General features: G+C 40.3%; 2 protein-coding genes across 2 annotated transcripts in view; both read left to right on the top strand.

Annotated features, from left to right (window-relative positions):
* Window positions 1-3,640, top strand: part of LOC146476218 (uncharacterized) — a 37,456-nt gene extending 33,816 nt beyond the window's left edge. Inside the window, exon 8 of the transcript XR_014865660.1 lies at window positions 3,611-3,640. The gene's annotated coding sequence lies outside the window, so the exon portion shown is untranslated. The remainder of the gene's footprint in view (window positions 1-3,610) is intronic.
* A 10,317-nt stretch (window positions 3,641-13,957) lies between these two features.
* Window positions 13,958-14,401, top strand: LOC146476217 (uncharacterized). The gene has a single exon (XM_085114687.1). The coding sequence runs from the start codon at window positions 13,958-13,960 to the stop codon at window positions 14,399-14,401; it is 444 nt and encodes a 147-aa protein (XP_084970813.1).
* The last annotated feature ends 3,617 nt before the right edge of the window (window positions 14,402-18,018 follow it).

Raw genomic sequence — 18,018 nt, 5'->3', positions numbered from 1 at the left:
TAAACGTGCCCCAGATGGGCACGAATTAAGTCACAACGTTACAATGTTTGGAAATTCGAAACCAAATTAATCATCATAAAAATGAAAATAGAATGACTTGATTATATGCTATGATGACACTATCTCCGACTGCTTTCAGCTTTTGTGCAGGCACAGAAATCCGAAACGGCATAGTGTGAATGGGAAAACCACAAAATGGCTCACAGTTGTCCCCGTTGATACCGGATATATGATTCTTGCTGAAGCAGATCACATGCGTGAAATGCATTACTTAGCGGGCAGATCCCGTTCGGTTTCACTAGTACACATGGAGCGCCATGAAAGCCGAGCGCTATCGCGCGCTGGCAGAAAAATAGTTTGGAAGCCTTGTTTTGGCCGGTGTACCAGGAAAGCCTCTTCAGTACGGCTTTTGAACTAGCACAAAAGTGACCCAGTTTGTATATGAACATACTTTAGGAGTGTCCTAAGAGTTGCATAATACAAAAACGAGGAAAAGAACTTGTTGAGGTACATAAATTTTATTCAGGGTTAGGTTAGGCTAGACAATTCACCTCAATGGCTGGTATGATAGGGTAAAACAATCCAAAGTAATCAGTCAGCATCACAAGAAAGTACTCAGTACTCACAAGTATCTCATAAAGATACAGTTCATTAAAATATTTAAATTTTAGCACCAACTTGACAACGTTGGGGGTACTAAAAAGCATTACATTTGACTGATCACACTGAAGGATTGGCCCGGATCAGAGGTTGGATTTCGGGTTGGGTTAGGCAACTAAACAAATTAAACCTTCCCATAGCATACATGCAATGATAGAAATAAAGAAACCTTGTCGCACTTAAGATCGAATTTCATACATTACACAGATACTTGTAAGTGGGCAGTAGCCGTTGGCTGTACCGGAAAATAGACAAATGCAAAATTGAAAGTAAATCAAAATGATCAATCCAAACGCGATTATAATTGCTTGCAAATAATGATAATGATAGTTGACATCCATCAAAAATTTGTGATTTTTTCTAAATTTGTCACATGACCCAAAATGGTCAACTCAAAACTGAGACATATCTGATGCTATAAACTAAATTCAATTTTGAGACGGCAATACGACTTTATATTGACGGCTAGTTGGGAGAAAATATATTCCGTATTGGGCGGAGTCGCGAAGCGACGGAGCTCAATACGAAATATATTTTCTCCCAACTAGCCGTCAATATAAAGTCGTATTGCCGTCTCAAAATCGAATTAAGTTTTTTATCGCGCTACTAACATTTTGTTGGAGAGAGTAAACGGATAAAGTACAAATCGTGCGCTGATTGAAAGATAAATTCTTACTTCAGTTAAACTGTAGCCATGGTAATATCCGTGGGCGAAATTTTTTTCTCGGGGCGGGTTATTTGAATTTTTGGCTTTAATTTTTACGTCAAAACAAAGAAAATGTAAAAATTTACAGTCCATAAAGCACCTACCATTGATGAAATAGACGAGCTAGTATGTTTGAACATTTTACCAGCAAATGTCATTGAGATTTTGTTACCACCGAGACAAAAACAACAACATGAAAACAGTGATGAATAAACCTCACAACCAGAAGCAAGAATAAAAAGAGCAACCATACTAGTACCCAAAAACGAAAACAGAGCATTGTTATCCTAGCTTAGATGCCGTGGAGATTTAGAAATGTGAAAGAAACCAAGCGGCGAGGAATACTGTAAAAATTACCGAGTCTGCCGTTCGGTGCTACGACAAGAAGATCAAATTGACAAACCTGAGCCATAAAAGAGAACGCAGCAGCGCTCTTGGAGCAATTTTTTTCTAGAGATGAGAGACATCAGAAAAGAAACAGATCCTTTTGCTTTGAAATGCCATAATTTATTGGAATTTAAGTTCATTGTTATTTACCGTGGCCGCTTTCACACTCAAGAAAGTCTTTTAAGTAAATTTCTCTTCATCGAATTTATAATCACTCCACTCTTTTTCGCTTACCTTCAAGAAAAAAGTTGTATCCGCTGTACCATGGTACATGTTCACCACCAAAAAAAAAAAATATTATAAGTGGTCCTTGAACAGTGTCAGAAGCTTTGTAAACTCAAATGAAAAGAAATAAACAACACCATCCAACGTCGCATGTTCATTCACAGAAGTAAAATTTTGATCTATGCGCGCCAAACCCATTTAAGTGCCGTGCTGTCATGCTTACATGACAGTTTTTGAGCCAATCAGAAACCGTCATTTTGAGACGGCAATACGACTTTATATTGACGTCTCAGCGCAATGGGAAGATCGCCCAGGATCGCGATAATATTCCCCAAGTAGTATTTTATCTTCCCCGGGCACCGAACAAAAAGCTACCGAAATGAACTGTTGGGGAACCCGGAAGCGAAGGAATAGGACCAATTTAAAAATATATACTTCATGTAAAAAAATACTATTTTAATCAACTCACTGTTTATCTACCAAAAGTAATCCATACGCTGGGTACACGAAGGCAAATCAACGTTACATTTTGAGGGAAACGGATAGAATACAAAACAGCAATTGTAATTTATGTCGTACATAATTTATGCTACAAATTGTGGACGTTATCTTGTAACTGACAAGGGAAGTAGTAACCGTAAAAATATGTCTTCCAAACTAAAAAGTGTTGTTTCCTTAAAACACCAATGTAATCGCTCACCAATTTAATCAAATGTAAACCTCACGATGGACCAATCAAAACTCGAAGCAGATATACATGACTGTATCAATCGCATGTAAAACGCGTGTGAACAAGACGCAATTTTTTTTTTCTTACTTCTTGCTGGTTGAAGTGTATATGACAGATCTTTTCATTTGTTTGATTAAATCTTCATGTAAGTCTTGTATGAAAATCGGAGAAAAATCCCCTTGTTTGAGGCGTGTGATGTCAAATTTCACTTCCGGTTGAGTACAATATTGCGCAAGACGTCAATACAGGAACGCTAGTCTCGCAAATTCTCTCGGCGTCAATTGTTTTTTCGTGTACAGCGAAAGAAAACTGTGTGGACGAAAATATGAATGAGATTGTGGAATACACAGAATGAAGCAACCGAGGAATAGAGAAATCGAGATACTAGTGTTCCTGTATTGATTTGATGAAGCAAATACAAAAAAAACTCTGTCGTATACACTTTAAGGAAAGTAGTAGAAGTAAAAGTTAGCCGTAGACCGTAAAGAGTAAAGCAAACAAAAAGCAGACGCGAAATTATTTTCGACTCTTGATTGAAAACTACTCTTAAATTGTTAATAATTCAGTAATACTTAACAATTTTGTAAATAATAACGTTCATTTAAAGAAAAAACCAAACAGGCGTCCTCATTATACAGCTGTTTCGACAAAGGTTGTCTAAAAAAGCGTAAAAGCGTACGCTACAATGCCGAAAGGTAGACTGGGAAATACCCAATAAATTTTAATAAAAGCTCAGAATCCATATTCCCCGCCATCTTAAGTCCTCGCTGTACGGTCAAGCAATAAGGATTCTGCGCTTTTATTGAAATTTATTGGGTATTTCCTACACCACCTTTCGGCATTGTCGCGTACGCTTCTACGATTTTTTGGACAACCTTTGTAGAAACAGCTGTATACGCTAGGTAGTTTTGAGGCCGCTTTGATCTTTACATCACAAGTACCGAGCGTTGCCATTTAGAAACAGCTCAACGTTTTCAAGAAATGTAATTATATTTTTCCAATATCTAGAATATCTACTAGCACAATAAATAAAAATCACCTGTGTGAAAATAATCCTTAAAACATTTAAATTGTGTTTGTTTTTCTACAAATAAAATTTATCAAGGAGGGGATAAAAGAATACTATATTCTCGCTGCGAATTCCTTCGCTTCTAATTCCACCCATATTCTGCTGGTGCATTCCCAAATTTTTTTATGCCTTTTGAATTGCGATCCATTAGTCAATATTTCACTACATTGCGTGCCAGAGGCCGGTTCTGCGCGCGAGCTCAGAATCACGCCTGTACTTAGTGTCGACATGTTTTTATTTTTTTTTATTTTTGATACTACAGGGTGTTTCAAAAGCTCGTGGACATTTTAAGAGCGGTTGTCAGTAACTTTCGAGAATCCGGCGACAGAAGCGAAAATTCGAATTTTTTTTTTTTATTTGCCCCAAAAGACCCTTTTGGTGAACTATTTTCAAAAATAATATTCAAAAGTTCCAGCGAATTTTTATTTTGGCAAAAATTGGGAAAGTTCGAAATCGGCCAAAAAGCGACCGATGGCCCGATTGAAATTATGCAAATTAGTACATTTTTAAAACTCTCGTTCAAGACAAGGTAGCGTTTTCTCGAGTTGACACTTTCACAATCGTTTTTACATCCCTTGTGCTTGCTTCTAAACTATATTTTATCTCCACCTGAACATTCTTTCATTGAAAGTTGCCCACGTAAAGAATACAATGTTTGCTATTCCTTAGATAGAGTGATTTTTGCCATATTTCAGATGACCATATCATCAAGGGTATACAGATATACTGGTAATGAAATCACTTTTTTGAACGGGCAATTGTTCTTATTTATCATGTTAAAATATTTAGTTTGGCCCGTGAAAAGCGAGCGCGCTAGGTCGAGATGTGTGGAATGCACTTTGACACAATTCGCCATTTCAGTACTTCATGTTCCTCCTGTTACTTTGCACTTATCAATACACTTCACGGAAGCTTTTAGATAAAAGCCAAGGTCTCTGTGTTCATTTCATGCTTTTATACACGTAAATAACTAGCTTCAAACTTGAGTGCTCCCCATATTAGCATTAGGTTATCAAATGATTCCTTTCAGGTAAAATTTTTTAGTTTATATTGAACCGTTCAAGCGAGATGAAAGAGCCGTTCGCAGGGAAATAACTTGTGAAATTAATACCCTGTCTCTCATATCATGCTGCACTTCCAAACTACCGTTATTATTAAGCTAGAAAGTGTAAATGCTCCCTTTTTACGTGACCTAAGACAGAATTTGCCTAAAATATTACCAATAAAGTCCACCACAAGAAAAAACTGAAAAAATCGCGCACCGACGTAAATGTAAACATCAGCCGTTTCTCGACTTGCTACATGGGTGAAACGCGTCCGTTATTTTACCTCTGTATACATTTATGATCGGAGAGTAGAAAAAAAAAAATCTTTTCTATGCCCATCTGTATAAATGCACTCGCCAATCAGGCTTTGATTTTCTGTATGTTTGTCGAAAATACTGAAGAATAGTGCAACATAATAATTTGTTACTGACTACTTGACTCATTCAATCACAACCGGATACATGTAACACGACTGGAAACTAGATATATATAAAGAAATGCTCTTACTTGTCTGCAATCGTTACTCACATTATATCTGGCGATATCACATCCCCGAGGCAAGGCTGAAAATTGTCTCAAAATCCGCATACAGTCGAACCTGTATTAAGCGGCACCGTATTAAGCGGTCACCCTCTATTAAGCGGTCAGTTGTCAAAGTCCCGAAAATTACTTCCCTTATTTACTGTAATTCTGACCTGTATTAAACGGTCACCTCTATTAAGCGGTCGCGGTCACCCTATACTAAGTCCCAGCGAGCTGTGTCTATTGTCTTGACCGGTTTTAAACGGTCACCTTGTGAAAGGATACAACTTAAATATGGTAACAAATAGCGTGCCAGGCAATTGAGCTTCTAATGAGCTGCACAATCGTGGCGTTAATGTTTTACTAGTCTGTTTCAATACCATGCTCTCCTTTGTCATACCATTTTACCGCCGAACTTTCTTAACCAAGTAAGTGATGTATTCTGTGCAACCTGTATTAAGCGGTCAACCTGTATTAAGCGGTCACTTAGCCATTCCCCGAGGGTGACCGCTTAATACAGGTTTGACTGTATTAGAGATTCAAAGTTTTGAACAACGCAACAACTTTCATTGCGTGACAAGTGAAATGTGATACACAAGCGCGCGAAAAGCACCGGAAAAAACAATGTCAAGATTCGCCCTTGTGATGACAGTGCGAAAATGATTTTTGAAATTACAAGAAGAAATTGAGGCAAGTCAAGGTCTGCAAGGTATATTTGATTGCCGGATTGAAACGAAAATCATGTTTCCTCCTCTCCCCCCCCCACCCCCCCCCCCCCTTCTCCCCCCTCCTGGGGATTGTACCGAATTGTCATCATCAACAACAACAACAACAACCTTTATTTTCCTCAAAATAAAGCCGAAATTAACTGAAATAAAAATAAAAAAATCAAGAGCTTTCGAAACCTCAATGCGGTATTTCAATACTATCCTCAAACAAAAAGTTTGGAGGAGAGTGAAGTTTTTTTTTTCGCCATGGCACCTCTCCGTGCGGATCAAGCTCAAAAAATGCGCAAGATTTGTAATGTGTTACGCTTAATCAATGCAAAAAGGACGTTCGCTCGCACCTATCAAGGCGAAAAAGATCGGGCTTATAAAGAAATTCAGGACGAAATATGGTGTTGTTGCTAGGGCAGGTAAAGTGTTTTCGTTTGAGTGAAACTGAGAGGATGAAAGAACATTTTATTTCTATCTCTGACTTTCCCTATTTTTTTTAAACAGAAATCCACTGCTATGCATTACTTGACTTTATCCCAGGAATTATGATTTACGATTGAAACTTTCCGTTCGTCTCTATATGCTCTCACCACCGAGAGAAGTAAGGCCTTCGTGTGAACTGGAACAGTCAGAAACCTTTAACGACGAAGGGAGACCGAGGAATGAAAAGCAAAGAATCGTTGTCATTGTCAATGCATGTACTGTGGGTTAACCCAATCCAAGTGGAACTCGTAATTAAGTTATATCTTCAACCATGCCATATAAAAACCACTATAAATTGAACAATCACTGGACTATGGTACACAGGTTCAAAAGATACTCACACTGGCCTTGTCAAAGGCTGTTCGTATGGCCGGGATACTCTGGAGCACGCTTAAGGAGGATTTAACAATGACAACTTCAGACTTACACAGTTACGGCCCGTAAGAGATAACACCGTCTTTTAGACCGAACACGAAAATCTGAGAAATACCAGTCGTGCCCCTCATCCTTTGAGACTAGTGCGTGCTAGAAAATAAGTTAAGGTTAAACTCTTATCTTAAAATTTGATCAGCCCTTCCGTAAGCAATAATGCAGAATAATGTTGTGTATTTACAGTTAACATTTTATCGCCATCAGTGACTCATCTCAAACAGACATTAAAGCGAGGTTTAACAAGTTAACCTAAAAAGAAGTTTTTTTTTTTTTCGTTCCATTCATGGTGAACGTCAATCTCGTACCCAGAGTCTTCAGGCTTTTTGGTCAGCAGGGCAACGCCGGGAAGACTCTGGGGACATCGAATTTTATTACCGCAGGATTTCTGCGATAAAACAATGGAAACCGTTACGGAATAGCCAATCAATAAAATTGAATTTTTTCGATGTCCCCAGAGTCTTCCCGGCGTTGCCCCGCTGACTAAAAAGCCTGAAGACTCTGGGTACGAGATTGGGTGAACGTCCTTATTACATTGGTTAACCGTATAACACATTGCAAATATTGCCCACCTTTTGAGCTTGATCCACAACTTTTGCGCGTTGATCCATGGCGAAAGACAAACTTCACTCTCCTAAATATAATAGCTTTTTGTTTGAGGATAGTATTGAAATACTGCATTCAGGTTTCAAAAGGTCTTAATTTGTTAACTTGATTTAAATTAATTTCGGTTTTACTTTTCCTGTAATGTTATTTTATTAATGAGAATCCGGCACAGACAATACAGAGTGAATTTCAAAAATCATTTTCGCACTGTCATCACAAGGGCGAATCTTGACATTGTTTATTCCGGTGCTTTTCGCGCGCTTGTGTATCACATTTCACTTGTCACGCAATGAAAGTTGTTGCGTTGTTCAAAACTTTGAATCTCTAATATGCGGATTTTGAGACAATTTTCAGCCTTGCCTCGGGGATGTGATATCGCCAGATATAATGTGAGTAACGATTGCAGACAAGTAAGAGCATTTTTTTATATATATCTAGTTTCCAGTCGTGTTACATGTATCCGGTTGTGATTGAATGAGTCAAGTAGTCAGTAACAAATTATTATGTTGCACTATTCTTCAGTATTTTCGACAAACATACAGAAAATCAAAGCCTGATTGGCGAGTGCATTTATACAGATGGGCATAGAAAAGATTTTTTTTTTTCTACTCTCCGATCATAAATGTATACAGAGGTAAAATAACGGACGCGTTTCACCCATGTAGCAAGTCGAGAAACGGCTGATGTTTACATTTACGTCGGTGCGCGATTTTTTCAGTTTTTTCTTGTGGTGGACTTTATTGGTAATATTTTAGGCAAATTCTGTCTTAGGTCACGTAAAAAGGGAGCATTTACACTTTCTAGCTTAATAATAACGGTAGTTTGGAAGTGCAGCATGATATGAGAGACAGGGTATTAATTTCACAAGTTATTTCCCTGCGAACGGCTCTCTCATCTCGCTTGAACGGCTCAATATAAACTAAAAAATTTTACCTGAAAGGAATCATTTGATAACCTAATGCTAATATGGGGAGCACTCAAGTTTGAAGCTAGTTATTTACGTGTATAAAAGCATGAAATGAACACAGAGACCTTGGCTTTTATCTAAAAGCTTCCGTGAAGTGTATTGATAAGTGCAAAGTAACAGGAGGAACATGAAGTACTGAAATGGCGAATTGTGTCAAAGTGCATTCCACACATCTCGACCTAGCGCGCTCGCTTTTCACGGGCCAAACTAAATATTTTAACATGATAAATAAGAACAATTGCCCGTTCAAAAAAGTGATTTCATTACCAGTATATTTGTATACCCTTGATGATATGGTCATCTGAAATATGGCAAAAATCACTCTATCTAAGGAATAGCAAACATTGTATTCTTTACGTGGGCAACTTTCAATGAAAGAATGTTCAGGTGGAGATAAAATACAGTTTAGAAGCAAGCGCAAGGGATGTAAAAACGATTGTGAAAGTGTCAACTCGAGAAAACGCTACCTTGTCTTGAACGAGAGTTTTAAAAATGTACTAATTTGCATAATTTCAATCGGGCCATCGGTCGCTTTTTGGCCGATTTCGAACTTTCCCAATTTTTGCCAAAATAAAAATTCGCTGGAACTTTTGAATATTATTTTTGAAAATAGTTCACCAAAAGGGTCTTTTGGGGCAAATAAAAAAAATTCGAATTTTCGCTTCTGTCGCCGGATTCTCGAAAGTTACTGACAACCGCTCTTAAAAAGTCTATACTTCATCCAGATTTCTTATATTTCTCTCCATTTTCTTGCAGATATTAACAAATCTTATTGTTTATCGATTGTCAGAACTTTTATATGAGTCAGATAAAAAGCCTCGTTGAAATAGATATTTTACCGCCAAAAGGTGCAAATCTGTGTCGTGTGTGTTTCTGTACTTGTACTTTCCCGCCATTTTTGTCTGTTTTCAGTAGCAACAACATACTGTAGATTTTCAACGTCTTGATATAATTTCTAATTATGAACCCTAAAAAAGCAGTATATTTAAGAGCACAGGCAGCAATTCTACGATCATCTGGAGTATCTGTTCAAGAAAAGACTAAAATACTGCAAAAAAGCAAGAGCTGGGTAGCGAAGTGGTCAAGTTCACAAGAGTTTTACGACAAGCCAAGAGGCGGCCGACTATCAGTCCTTGACAGAACTGCAAAGAAAGTTATAGAAAAAGCAAAGTATAAAAGAGGAAATTCTACAAGAAAAAATCAGCAAACAACTGAAGAACAAAGGTCTGCCTGGATCTGCACCAACAGTGTGGAGGTATGTGTCAAGAAAAGGAGGGAAAACTTTGAGACCAAAAAAGCTTCCACTTCTGTACAACAACCAGAGGAAAGCTCGCTTAGTATTCGCTCGTAAATAGCGTAAATTTACAGCAGATGTATGGGAAAATTTTCTTTTTAGCGATGAGTGCCCTAAATACCTTTTTCATCTTCCGAACCCTAAAACCGGCCTTACTTCCCTACATTTCATCCCGCAAGGACATACTGTAACGGCAGAGTATTATATCACAAAAATCCGGCTTGAGAAAGAAGTGAAGTCTCTTTTCAGCCGAAGAGTCTACAACAGAAGAGCCTGTAAAACGAAAGCTTTTCACGAACAATAGCAGTGCGACCTTCGTTCAATATGGCGCACTAGCTCATACGGCGAAAGCAACACAGCAGTGGTGCAAGAGAATCCTACCGAATTTAATCCAAAAAGATGAGTGGCCAGCAAATTCACCTGACCTTAACCCCATTGAAAACCTATGGAGCATCATCGACGAAGCTGCATACAGAGATCCGATCCCTAAGACGATGGGAGAACGAAAATCAAGGTTATGGCAAGCCTGGTGGAACATACCGCTAGCAAGCCTAAGGGAGCTAGCTCGTTCAATGCTGCAACGGCTCAAAAACGTTATACAGAACATTGGGGGGGCACTCTGGATATCGATGTTTCAACAATGGTCAAAGGAAACAATGTACATAAGACTGGAAAACCTTCATTAATATCGGATTCCTAAAACTATCATTTTTTTGTATTAAAAAAAGTGTCCACGAACTTTTGAAACACCCTGTAGGAGAATGACAACGCTCCAAGATGAACCACTAGAACGCATGGTACAAATATTCCCCGTCTATACCCCCCTCAGGGATCCCGCAGTTTGGCAGCCTCCGTACCTCCGGCACATTTTATTTTATTTATTTATTTATTTTTTTTTTTTATTTATTTATTTATTTATTTTTATTTTTTTTTACATAATTGTGCATTTCATTTGCAAATGACTAGCATCTTTTCCTGCGGTGGTTCGAGAATGATATTTTCAAGTACTTAACATTTTCCGATTATAGCGTCAAAACTAGAGCTTGTTTTGATCCACCTATATCACATATATATTTAATTTCCAGTAGGGTCATTATAATTCTGTCAAATTAATTATTTTTTTCTTAATTAAGGTAGCCAGCAGGCATAACAAAACGATAGTTCCCTTAGGCCTAAAGGCATCATTTGCACAGGAATCGAATCTGCATTAAGTTCGACTTATGGGCATTCAACTCTCGGCATGAATGGTTGCTTTTTTTTTTTTTTGCCTTTCGGAGGGTGAACTTTAATGCGACGTACAAATTGGTCTTAGTTTTCTCACGCGATGATCAACGATCCGTTAACGTCAGATTTAAATGTTGCGCTATTTTTGATGAGATTTGTGGTTTCAAGTGCGGTCATAATGTGTTAAATTCTTTCGCGTGCATGCTTCAATGTAATTCATGCAGTTTCAATGTAGTTTATTATTCTGGAAAGGTGTTATAGCGTCAGTTGTAAGATGTAGGATCGTAGTCAACATCTCAGTATCAAAAGGCTTTTCTTCCGAGTTTACAACGTTTTCCTGTGCTGTTATAACATGGTGGCAGCGTGTGTTTAACTCTCTGTTCTTCGTCGACAACGTAAACCGTCTACGATGCCAGGAGATGAAGGAAATTCCGGTTCAAGCCTCGGTGCAACGGCTCAGCCTCAAACGTCGCAATCGACAATGTTTCACCAAATCTTGCCGCCCCAGCATTTAGATTTGAAGACTACAGGAGAAATCGCTGAGAATTGGAAGTTGTGGAAAGAGAAGTACAACAATTATTTCGTCATTTCTCGGTTAGAAAGGGAAAGTCCAGAGTATCAGCTCGCAATGTTCAAGCACGCAATCGGCGACGATGGTCTCAGGGTGATCAAAACTTTCAGTTATTCCGAAGAGGAGAATGCGAACGACTGGCGTGTAGTAATGGGCAAGATGGAAAGGCATTGCATCGGCGAAGTAAACGAAATTTATGAGAGATACTGTTTCAACAAGAGGGACAAGCTTCCAACGGAAACGGTTGACAATCTGAAGACCTTGGTAAAGACCTGCAATTTTTGCGATTGTTTGCGCGACAGTCTCATACGTGATCGTATCGTACTGGGAATCAAAAGCGAGGAAACCACTAAAAAGCTTCTTAGGAGAAGAGACCTTACCTTGAATAAATGCGTTGATGTATGTCGGAGCGAAGAGGTTACTGCGATGCGAATGAAGTCGCTTTCTGAGCCGGTTGACAGCGTTAATCAAGTCAAGTCGAGGAAAACAAAATCGGATAATATTACAGATAGAAAGTCGAACGCGCAATCGAAGAAGATTTCTTGTAAGTTTTGCGGATATGAGCATCCACCCCGAAAGAAGGATTGTCCGGCGTGGGGGAAGGTGTGCAAACAGTGTAATGAAAAGAATCACTTTGCCAAGAAATGCACGAGGAAAACATCTGTTTACAATATTGAAAGCGAAGAAGAGCTTGAAGAGATCAGTGTTGTGAGGATCCAAGCCGTGAGAGAAAGAGCTGTATTCGCCGAGATGTTGGTCAAGCAGCAACCAATCCGATTCCAAATAGATTGTGGTGCAAGCGCGAACATCTTACCTCTCAGATATGCCGAAGGCGAGGAGCTCGCTCCGTGGTCGCAAACTTTGGTTATGTGGAATTGTACCAAGGTTAAGCCCGTTGGCACCTGTGCTATGTTAGTCGTGAATCCCAGGAACAATGAGAAGTTCAAGGTCAGGTTCTTGATCGTTAAAGAAAATCTGACACCTTTGCTTGGTTTAAACACAACGGAGAAGATGAAGTTGTTGACTATTCACAAGGAGAATTTCGTACATGTTGTGGAGAAGGTGAGCGGTGGTTTGATAGACGAGTATCCAGATGTTTTCGACAAGGCGGGCCTTGGAACACTTCCTGGAAAAGTGCATCTCCAAGTTGATCCTGACGCTAAGCCTGTAATTCTTCCGGCCCGGAAAGTGCCTGTGTCTATTCGGGAGAAGTTTAAGGAGGAGCTGAAAAGGCTGGAAGGTCTAAAGGTCATTGCTCCTGTAGAAGAACCTACCGAGTGGGTTAGTCAGATAGCGGTTGCTGTAAAGAAGTCTGGTGAGCTGCGTATTTGCATCGATCCGAAACTTTTAAAAGTTGCTTTGAAGAGAGAACACTACCAAATCCCTGTCATTGATGATCTGCTGCCTGATCTCACAGATGCACGTGTGTTCACTAAAGTCGATTTAGCGTCAGCCTTTTGGCATTTGGAGCTAGATCATGAATCTAGCATGCTCACAACCTTCGCTACACCATATGGGAGGTACCGTCGGCTTCGTTTACCCTTTGGTCTCAATGTTTCGGGTGAGATATTTCAGAAGCGTCTCCACCAAGAGCTAATTGGTCTTCCTGGTGTTAAGTGCATCGCAGATGATGTTCTGATCCATGGTACGAATGAGGCCGATCATGACAGCAATCTGGAGGTGTTCATGAGCAAGTGTCAGCAGAAAGGCATCAAGCTCAACAGTCAGAAGTTAGAATTTAAGTGTAAGGAGGTTCCATTCCATGGACATTTGCTAACCACCTTTGGCCTAAAACCAGATCCTGGGAAAGTAAGGGCGATCGTGGAGATGCCACGCCCAGAGAAGCGAGACGACATACTCCGGCTAAATGGAATGGTTAACTACCTTAGTCGCTTTCTTCCTCATCTGTCAGATGTTATGAAGCCTCTCCGTGAACTTACCCATAAAGATGCGGTGTGGTGTTGGGATGACCTGCAAGAAAAAACATGGAATGATGTCAAGAGTCTCATTGTATCTGCACTCGTTTTGGCGTACTACAGGTCCGGTGAAGTCCTTGAAATCCAGTGTGATAGCAGTCAAAGTGGTCTGGGAGCAGCCTTAATGCAAAATGGGCATCCCATTGCGTACGCTAGCAGAGCCTTGACAGAAGTTGAATCCCGCTATGCACAGATTGAGAAAGAAATGCTAGCGATTGTTTTCTCAGTGGAATAGTTCAATGATTACACGTTTGGTAGAAGGACTATCGTCCACACTGATCACAAGCCTTTAGAGTCAATCGTTAAGAAGCCGCTTCATCGCGCTCCAAAGAGGTTGCAAGGGATGATGATCCGTCTGCAGAAGTACGACTTAGAAATTCGATACCAGCGAGGGAACAGAATGTTCTTGGCGGACACACTTTCCAGAGCGTATCTTCCTTCGTGTACTCAAGTTGAGGCGGAATTTGAAGCTATCAACATGGTGAACTATCTGCCGATATCTGAAGCGAGGCTTCTGCAGATCCAGCGTGAGACAGAGAAGGACGAGTCCCTTCAAGCTTTAAAGGCCGTTATTCAGCAGGGCTGGCCTGAAGATAAGAGTGCCCTGCCACCTGTTGTGTCTCCGTATTTCAACATGAGAGACGAAATGTCCGTTCAAGATGGGCTTATTTTCAAAGGAGAGAGAGTGGTAGTCCCAAAAGCTGCTAGAGGCGAACTACTCAGGAGGATTCACAACTCACACCTGGGAGTTAATGGTTGCCTTAATAGAGCGCGCGAGTGTCTTTATTAGCCTGGTATGACAGGTGACATTAAGAATCATGTGTCAACCTGCGAAGCCTGTAGGGAGTACGAACGAGGCCAGACCAAGGAAACACTCAGGAGTCACGAGACGCCAAGTCGGCCCTGGCAGTACGTTGCAGCTGACCTTTTTGAGTTAGAAGGAAAGAGCTACCTGGTGACGTCTGACTATTTCAGTGATTTTTTCGAACTTGATCACCTCAGAAGTACATCGTCAGTGCATGTGATCAGGAAGCTAAAAGCCCACTTCGCAAGGCACGGTATTCCAGAACAGCTTGTCACCGACAACGGACCGCAGTTTGTGTCTCGCGATTTCCTGACATTCTCAAAAGAGTGGGATTTTGATCATCGTACTAGCAGTCCTCGTCACAGTCAGTCCAATGGAAAAGCAGAAAGTGCCGTGAAGGAGGCAAAGAAGATCCTCGTTAAATGCAAGAAAGCTGGTTCAGATGCGTTTCTCGCTCTACTTGACCATAGGAATACACCGCCTACGGGAATTCAGATCAGCCCAGCTCAGCGACTTCTTAACAGAAGGACAAGAAGTCTTCTACCCATGTCTGCTAGTTTGCTAAGGCCGTCTGTTGCTGATGAAGATATGACCCGTACCAAGCTTCGCCTACGCCAGCAACAGCAAGCTCATTATTACAACAGAGGCGCCCGCGACCTAGATCCTTTGGAGAAAGGCGATCCTGTAAGGGTTAAGCCTTGGCAGTTTGGAAAGAAGGAATGGCAGAAAGGTGTGGTTAAGAAGCGTTTGGACGAAAGGTCGTATGAAGTGGAACTTCCCCAAGGAGTTCTTCGAAGGAACAGGATTCATCTTAGGAGGACCTACGAATCTGCTCCTGCTGCAGCTGACACTCGAGATGCGTTGCCTAACGAGCCACAGCCTCAAGGTCTCCTGTCTGAAACCAATGAGTTGCCGTCCCAAACTGCGACCGAAGCTCCGTCCCAAGGTGCGACTGAAATGCATCCGCCCGCTGCTCCTGTGGAAGCACCCGAGCTAAGAAGATCTCAGCGCGTCCGCCGAGTCCCAAAACACCTCGAGGACTATGTTTTGGCCTAAGTGCCTAAGCCGTGAACTGCTACAGCTTTAGGACTCTCTTTCGTTATTTACGCGTATAGTTTCTTTTTCTTTCATAAAGAGAGAGTGTCAAAATGTGTTAAATTCTTTCGCGTGCATGCTTCAATGTAATTTATGCAGTTTCAATGTAATTTATTATTCTGGAAAGGTGTTATAGCGTCAGTTGTAAGATGTAGGATCGTAGTCAACATCTCAGTATTAAAAGGCTTTCCTTCCGAGTTTACAACGTTTTCCTGTGCTGTTATAACAGTTAATAGAAAAGAAATTGTAGCCACCGGAAAGACAGTCAGAGCCTAACTCCTAGATCATGGAAATGCCATCTACTTTCCTCGAAGGACATTTTGTTGAACAGGCGAGACGAGTACAGCAAGATACTACAGAGATCGAAAATGATGACGTTTTGTTTTTATCAGACGACAAAATCCCCCAAAATAGGCCGCTTTCTGCCATATTGAATACAAAAAAGAGCAGTTGAGAGACTGGGAACTTACTAACTTGTGACGTCGACCCGGTATTAGAGCATTTGTCACTACATTCTCTATACTGAACTTGAAATGTGTTATGAAGGAATATGGTAGGTGAATGTACTGCCTTCTCAGATATGTAGAAGGGTATAGTTTTGCACGCTATACTGTTCGAGTGGAGAACCAAGCAGCTCAACGCCTCCCATATGAGATCTCTCAGGACCTTGCTCCGTTTGACGTGGCGTGACAGAGTTCTAGACACCGAAGTACTCCAGCGGGCCAAAATGGAGAGCATTCACGCCATCCTTATGCACGCATGGACGACTGCCGCCTTCCCAAAAGACTACTCTACGGCGAGGTGTCCACAGGCAGGCACTCACTTGGAAGACCGAAGCTGCGCTATAAAGACACACTGAAGGCATCGTTTAAGCAATGCGGCAGTCCGTCCACGGGAAGAGTCCGCCGAGGACCGTCCTGCCTGGCGTTCCCTTGTAAAATCTGGCGTGTCTACCTTTGAGGAGAGATGCACCAGGGACAAAGAAAAGAAACGGCAGAGAAGGAAAGACACTGAGAATTCCTTCTCCCAGCCTGGCTCAGCGCTGCACATTCCCTGCCCCCACCACAACAGACTTTTCCGGGCGAAGATCGGCCTGATCAGCCATCTCTGCAAACACCCCATACCCCCCATGATATGAAATCTTGGTCATCTTCGTTCGCGAGGGACGGAAATTATTATTACATACTGTTTGATAATGATGAAGCAAGGAAATGCAGAAAGAAGTAGATCGATTTCATGAAACAAAAGCGGGCTAAATGAGAGTTGACCCGGAAACTCGTCAATATGCTCCAAGCACTTCACGAACGATGACTTCATGCGTCCATTCTAATTTACTGATGAAGTGAGTAACAAGCCAATCATCCCAAGACTGAAACGAGATGATATCGGTATAAATGTGACGCCAACTGTCCATGCTAAAGCCGGTGACCACAAGTCCGGGTGTACTGATTTCAACTAGTGCCAAACATCGCCGCGAACGAGCGATAAGAGATGTTTTATTATTATTATTATTATTATTATTATTATTATTATTATTATTATTATTATTATTATTATTGTTATTGTTATTGTTATTGTTATTGTTATTGTTATTGTTATTGTTATTGTTATTGTTATTGTTATTGTTATTGTTATTATTATTATTATTATTATTATTATTATTATTATTATTATTATTATTTAGGCTTATAAGTGCAGCTAAAACAATAAACTTATTTTAATTTATAAAAGGCCTTTTCACGGTTTTCGACGCCATCTTGACGAGTAGGCAAACAGGCGTAAAAAACAGTATTTGTATGGAAATCCGATGTAAAATAATTTTCGTAAAACATCGCTTCTAAAAATTCAAAAAAATTGGAAACTTTTGGCACCAGGAAAAGGATTTTAAGATAAAAAATGGAGGGATGTAGCTGTGCAATTGGTAAGCCTCTAGTTCATAGGAAAAAATGTTGCTTATGTACACTTTCTCGGCCCCTATAAAATATTCTTTAAAACCTAAAGATTTCAAATATTTACAAAATAGTAAGCGCCCGCAACACAAACCTCAGAGCGGAGCAAAGCTAGGCGATGAAAAAACGAAGCCGTAACAAAACAGACTTAAGCCCTCAATTTCAGGCATTGCATAGCTCTCGAAGAAATCTGCAATGCTAAGGAAAGGATATGATCAAAAGACAAATAGCAATGATCAGAGACACAACATCTTGCCCGAAAAACAAATGGCTGGGCCAGAAATACAAAAACTGTAAGATAAAGATGTAATTACACAGTTCAAATCCTAACAAAGATAACGACAATAGCGATCGCTTTCGGAGGTAACTAGAAGCTATACTGTGACCGGACCGCGAACTGAAACGAGCCAAACTAAACTCAAATAACAGTAAAATGAAATGGCATAAGAACGACAGTCACTAAACAGAAACAGCAAGAGGTGAAATAAACAGGCGCTTAACGCAGAAAAACAAAACATGCTACATTTAAGCACATGCCTTTCTTCAGTTATTATCATA

Source organism: Pavona decussata, unplaced genomic scaffold, assembly GCF_977016875.1.
Source record: "Pavona decussata unplaced genomic scaffold, jaPavDecu1.1 SCAFFOLD_78, whole genome shotgun sequence".
Classification (NCBI taxonomy): domain Eukaryota; kingdom Metazoa; phylum Cnidaria; class Anthozoa; order Scleractinia; family Agariciidae; genus Pavona; species Pavona decussata.
This window is presented reverse-complemented; position numbering and strand designations above follow the sequence as displayed.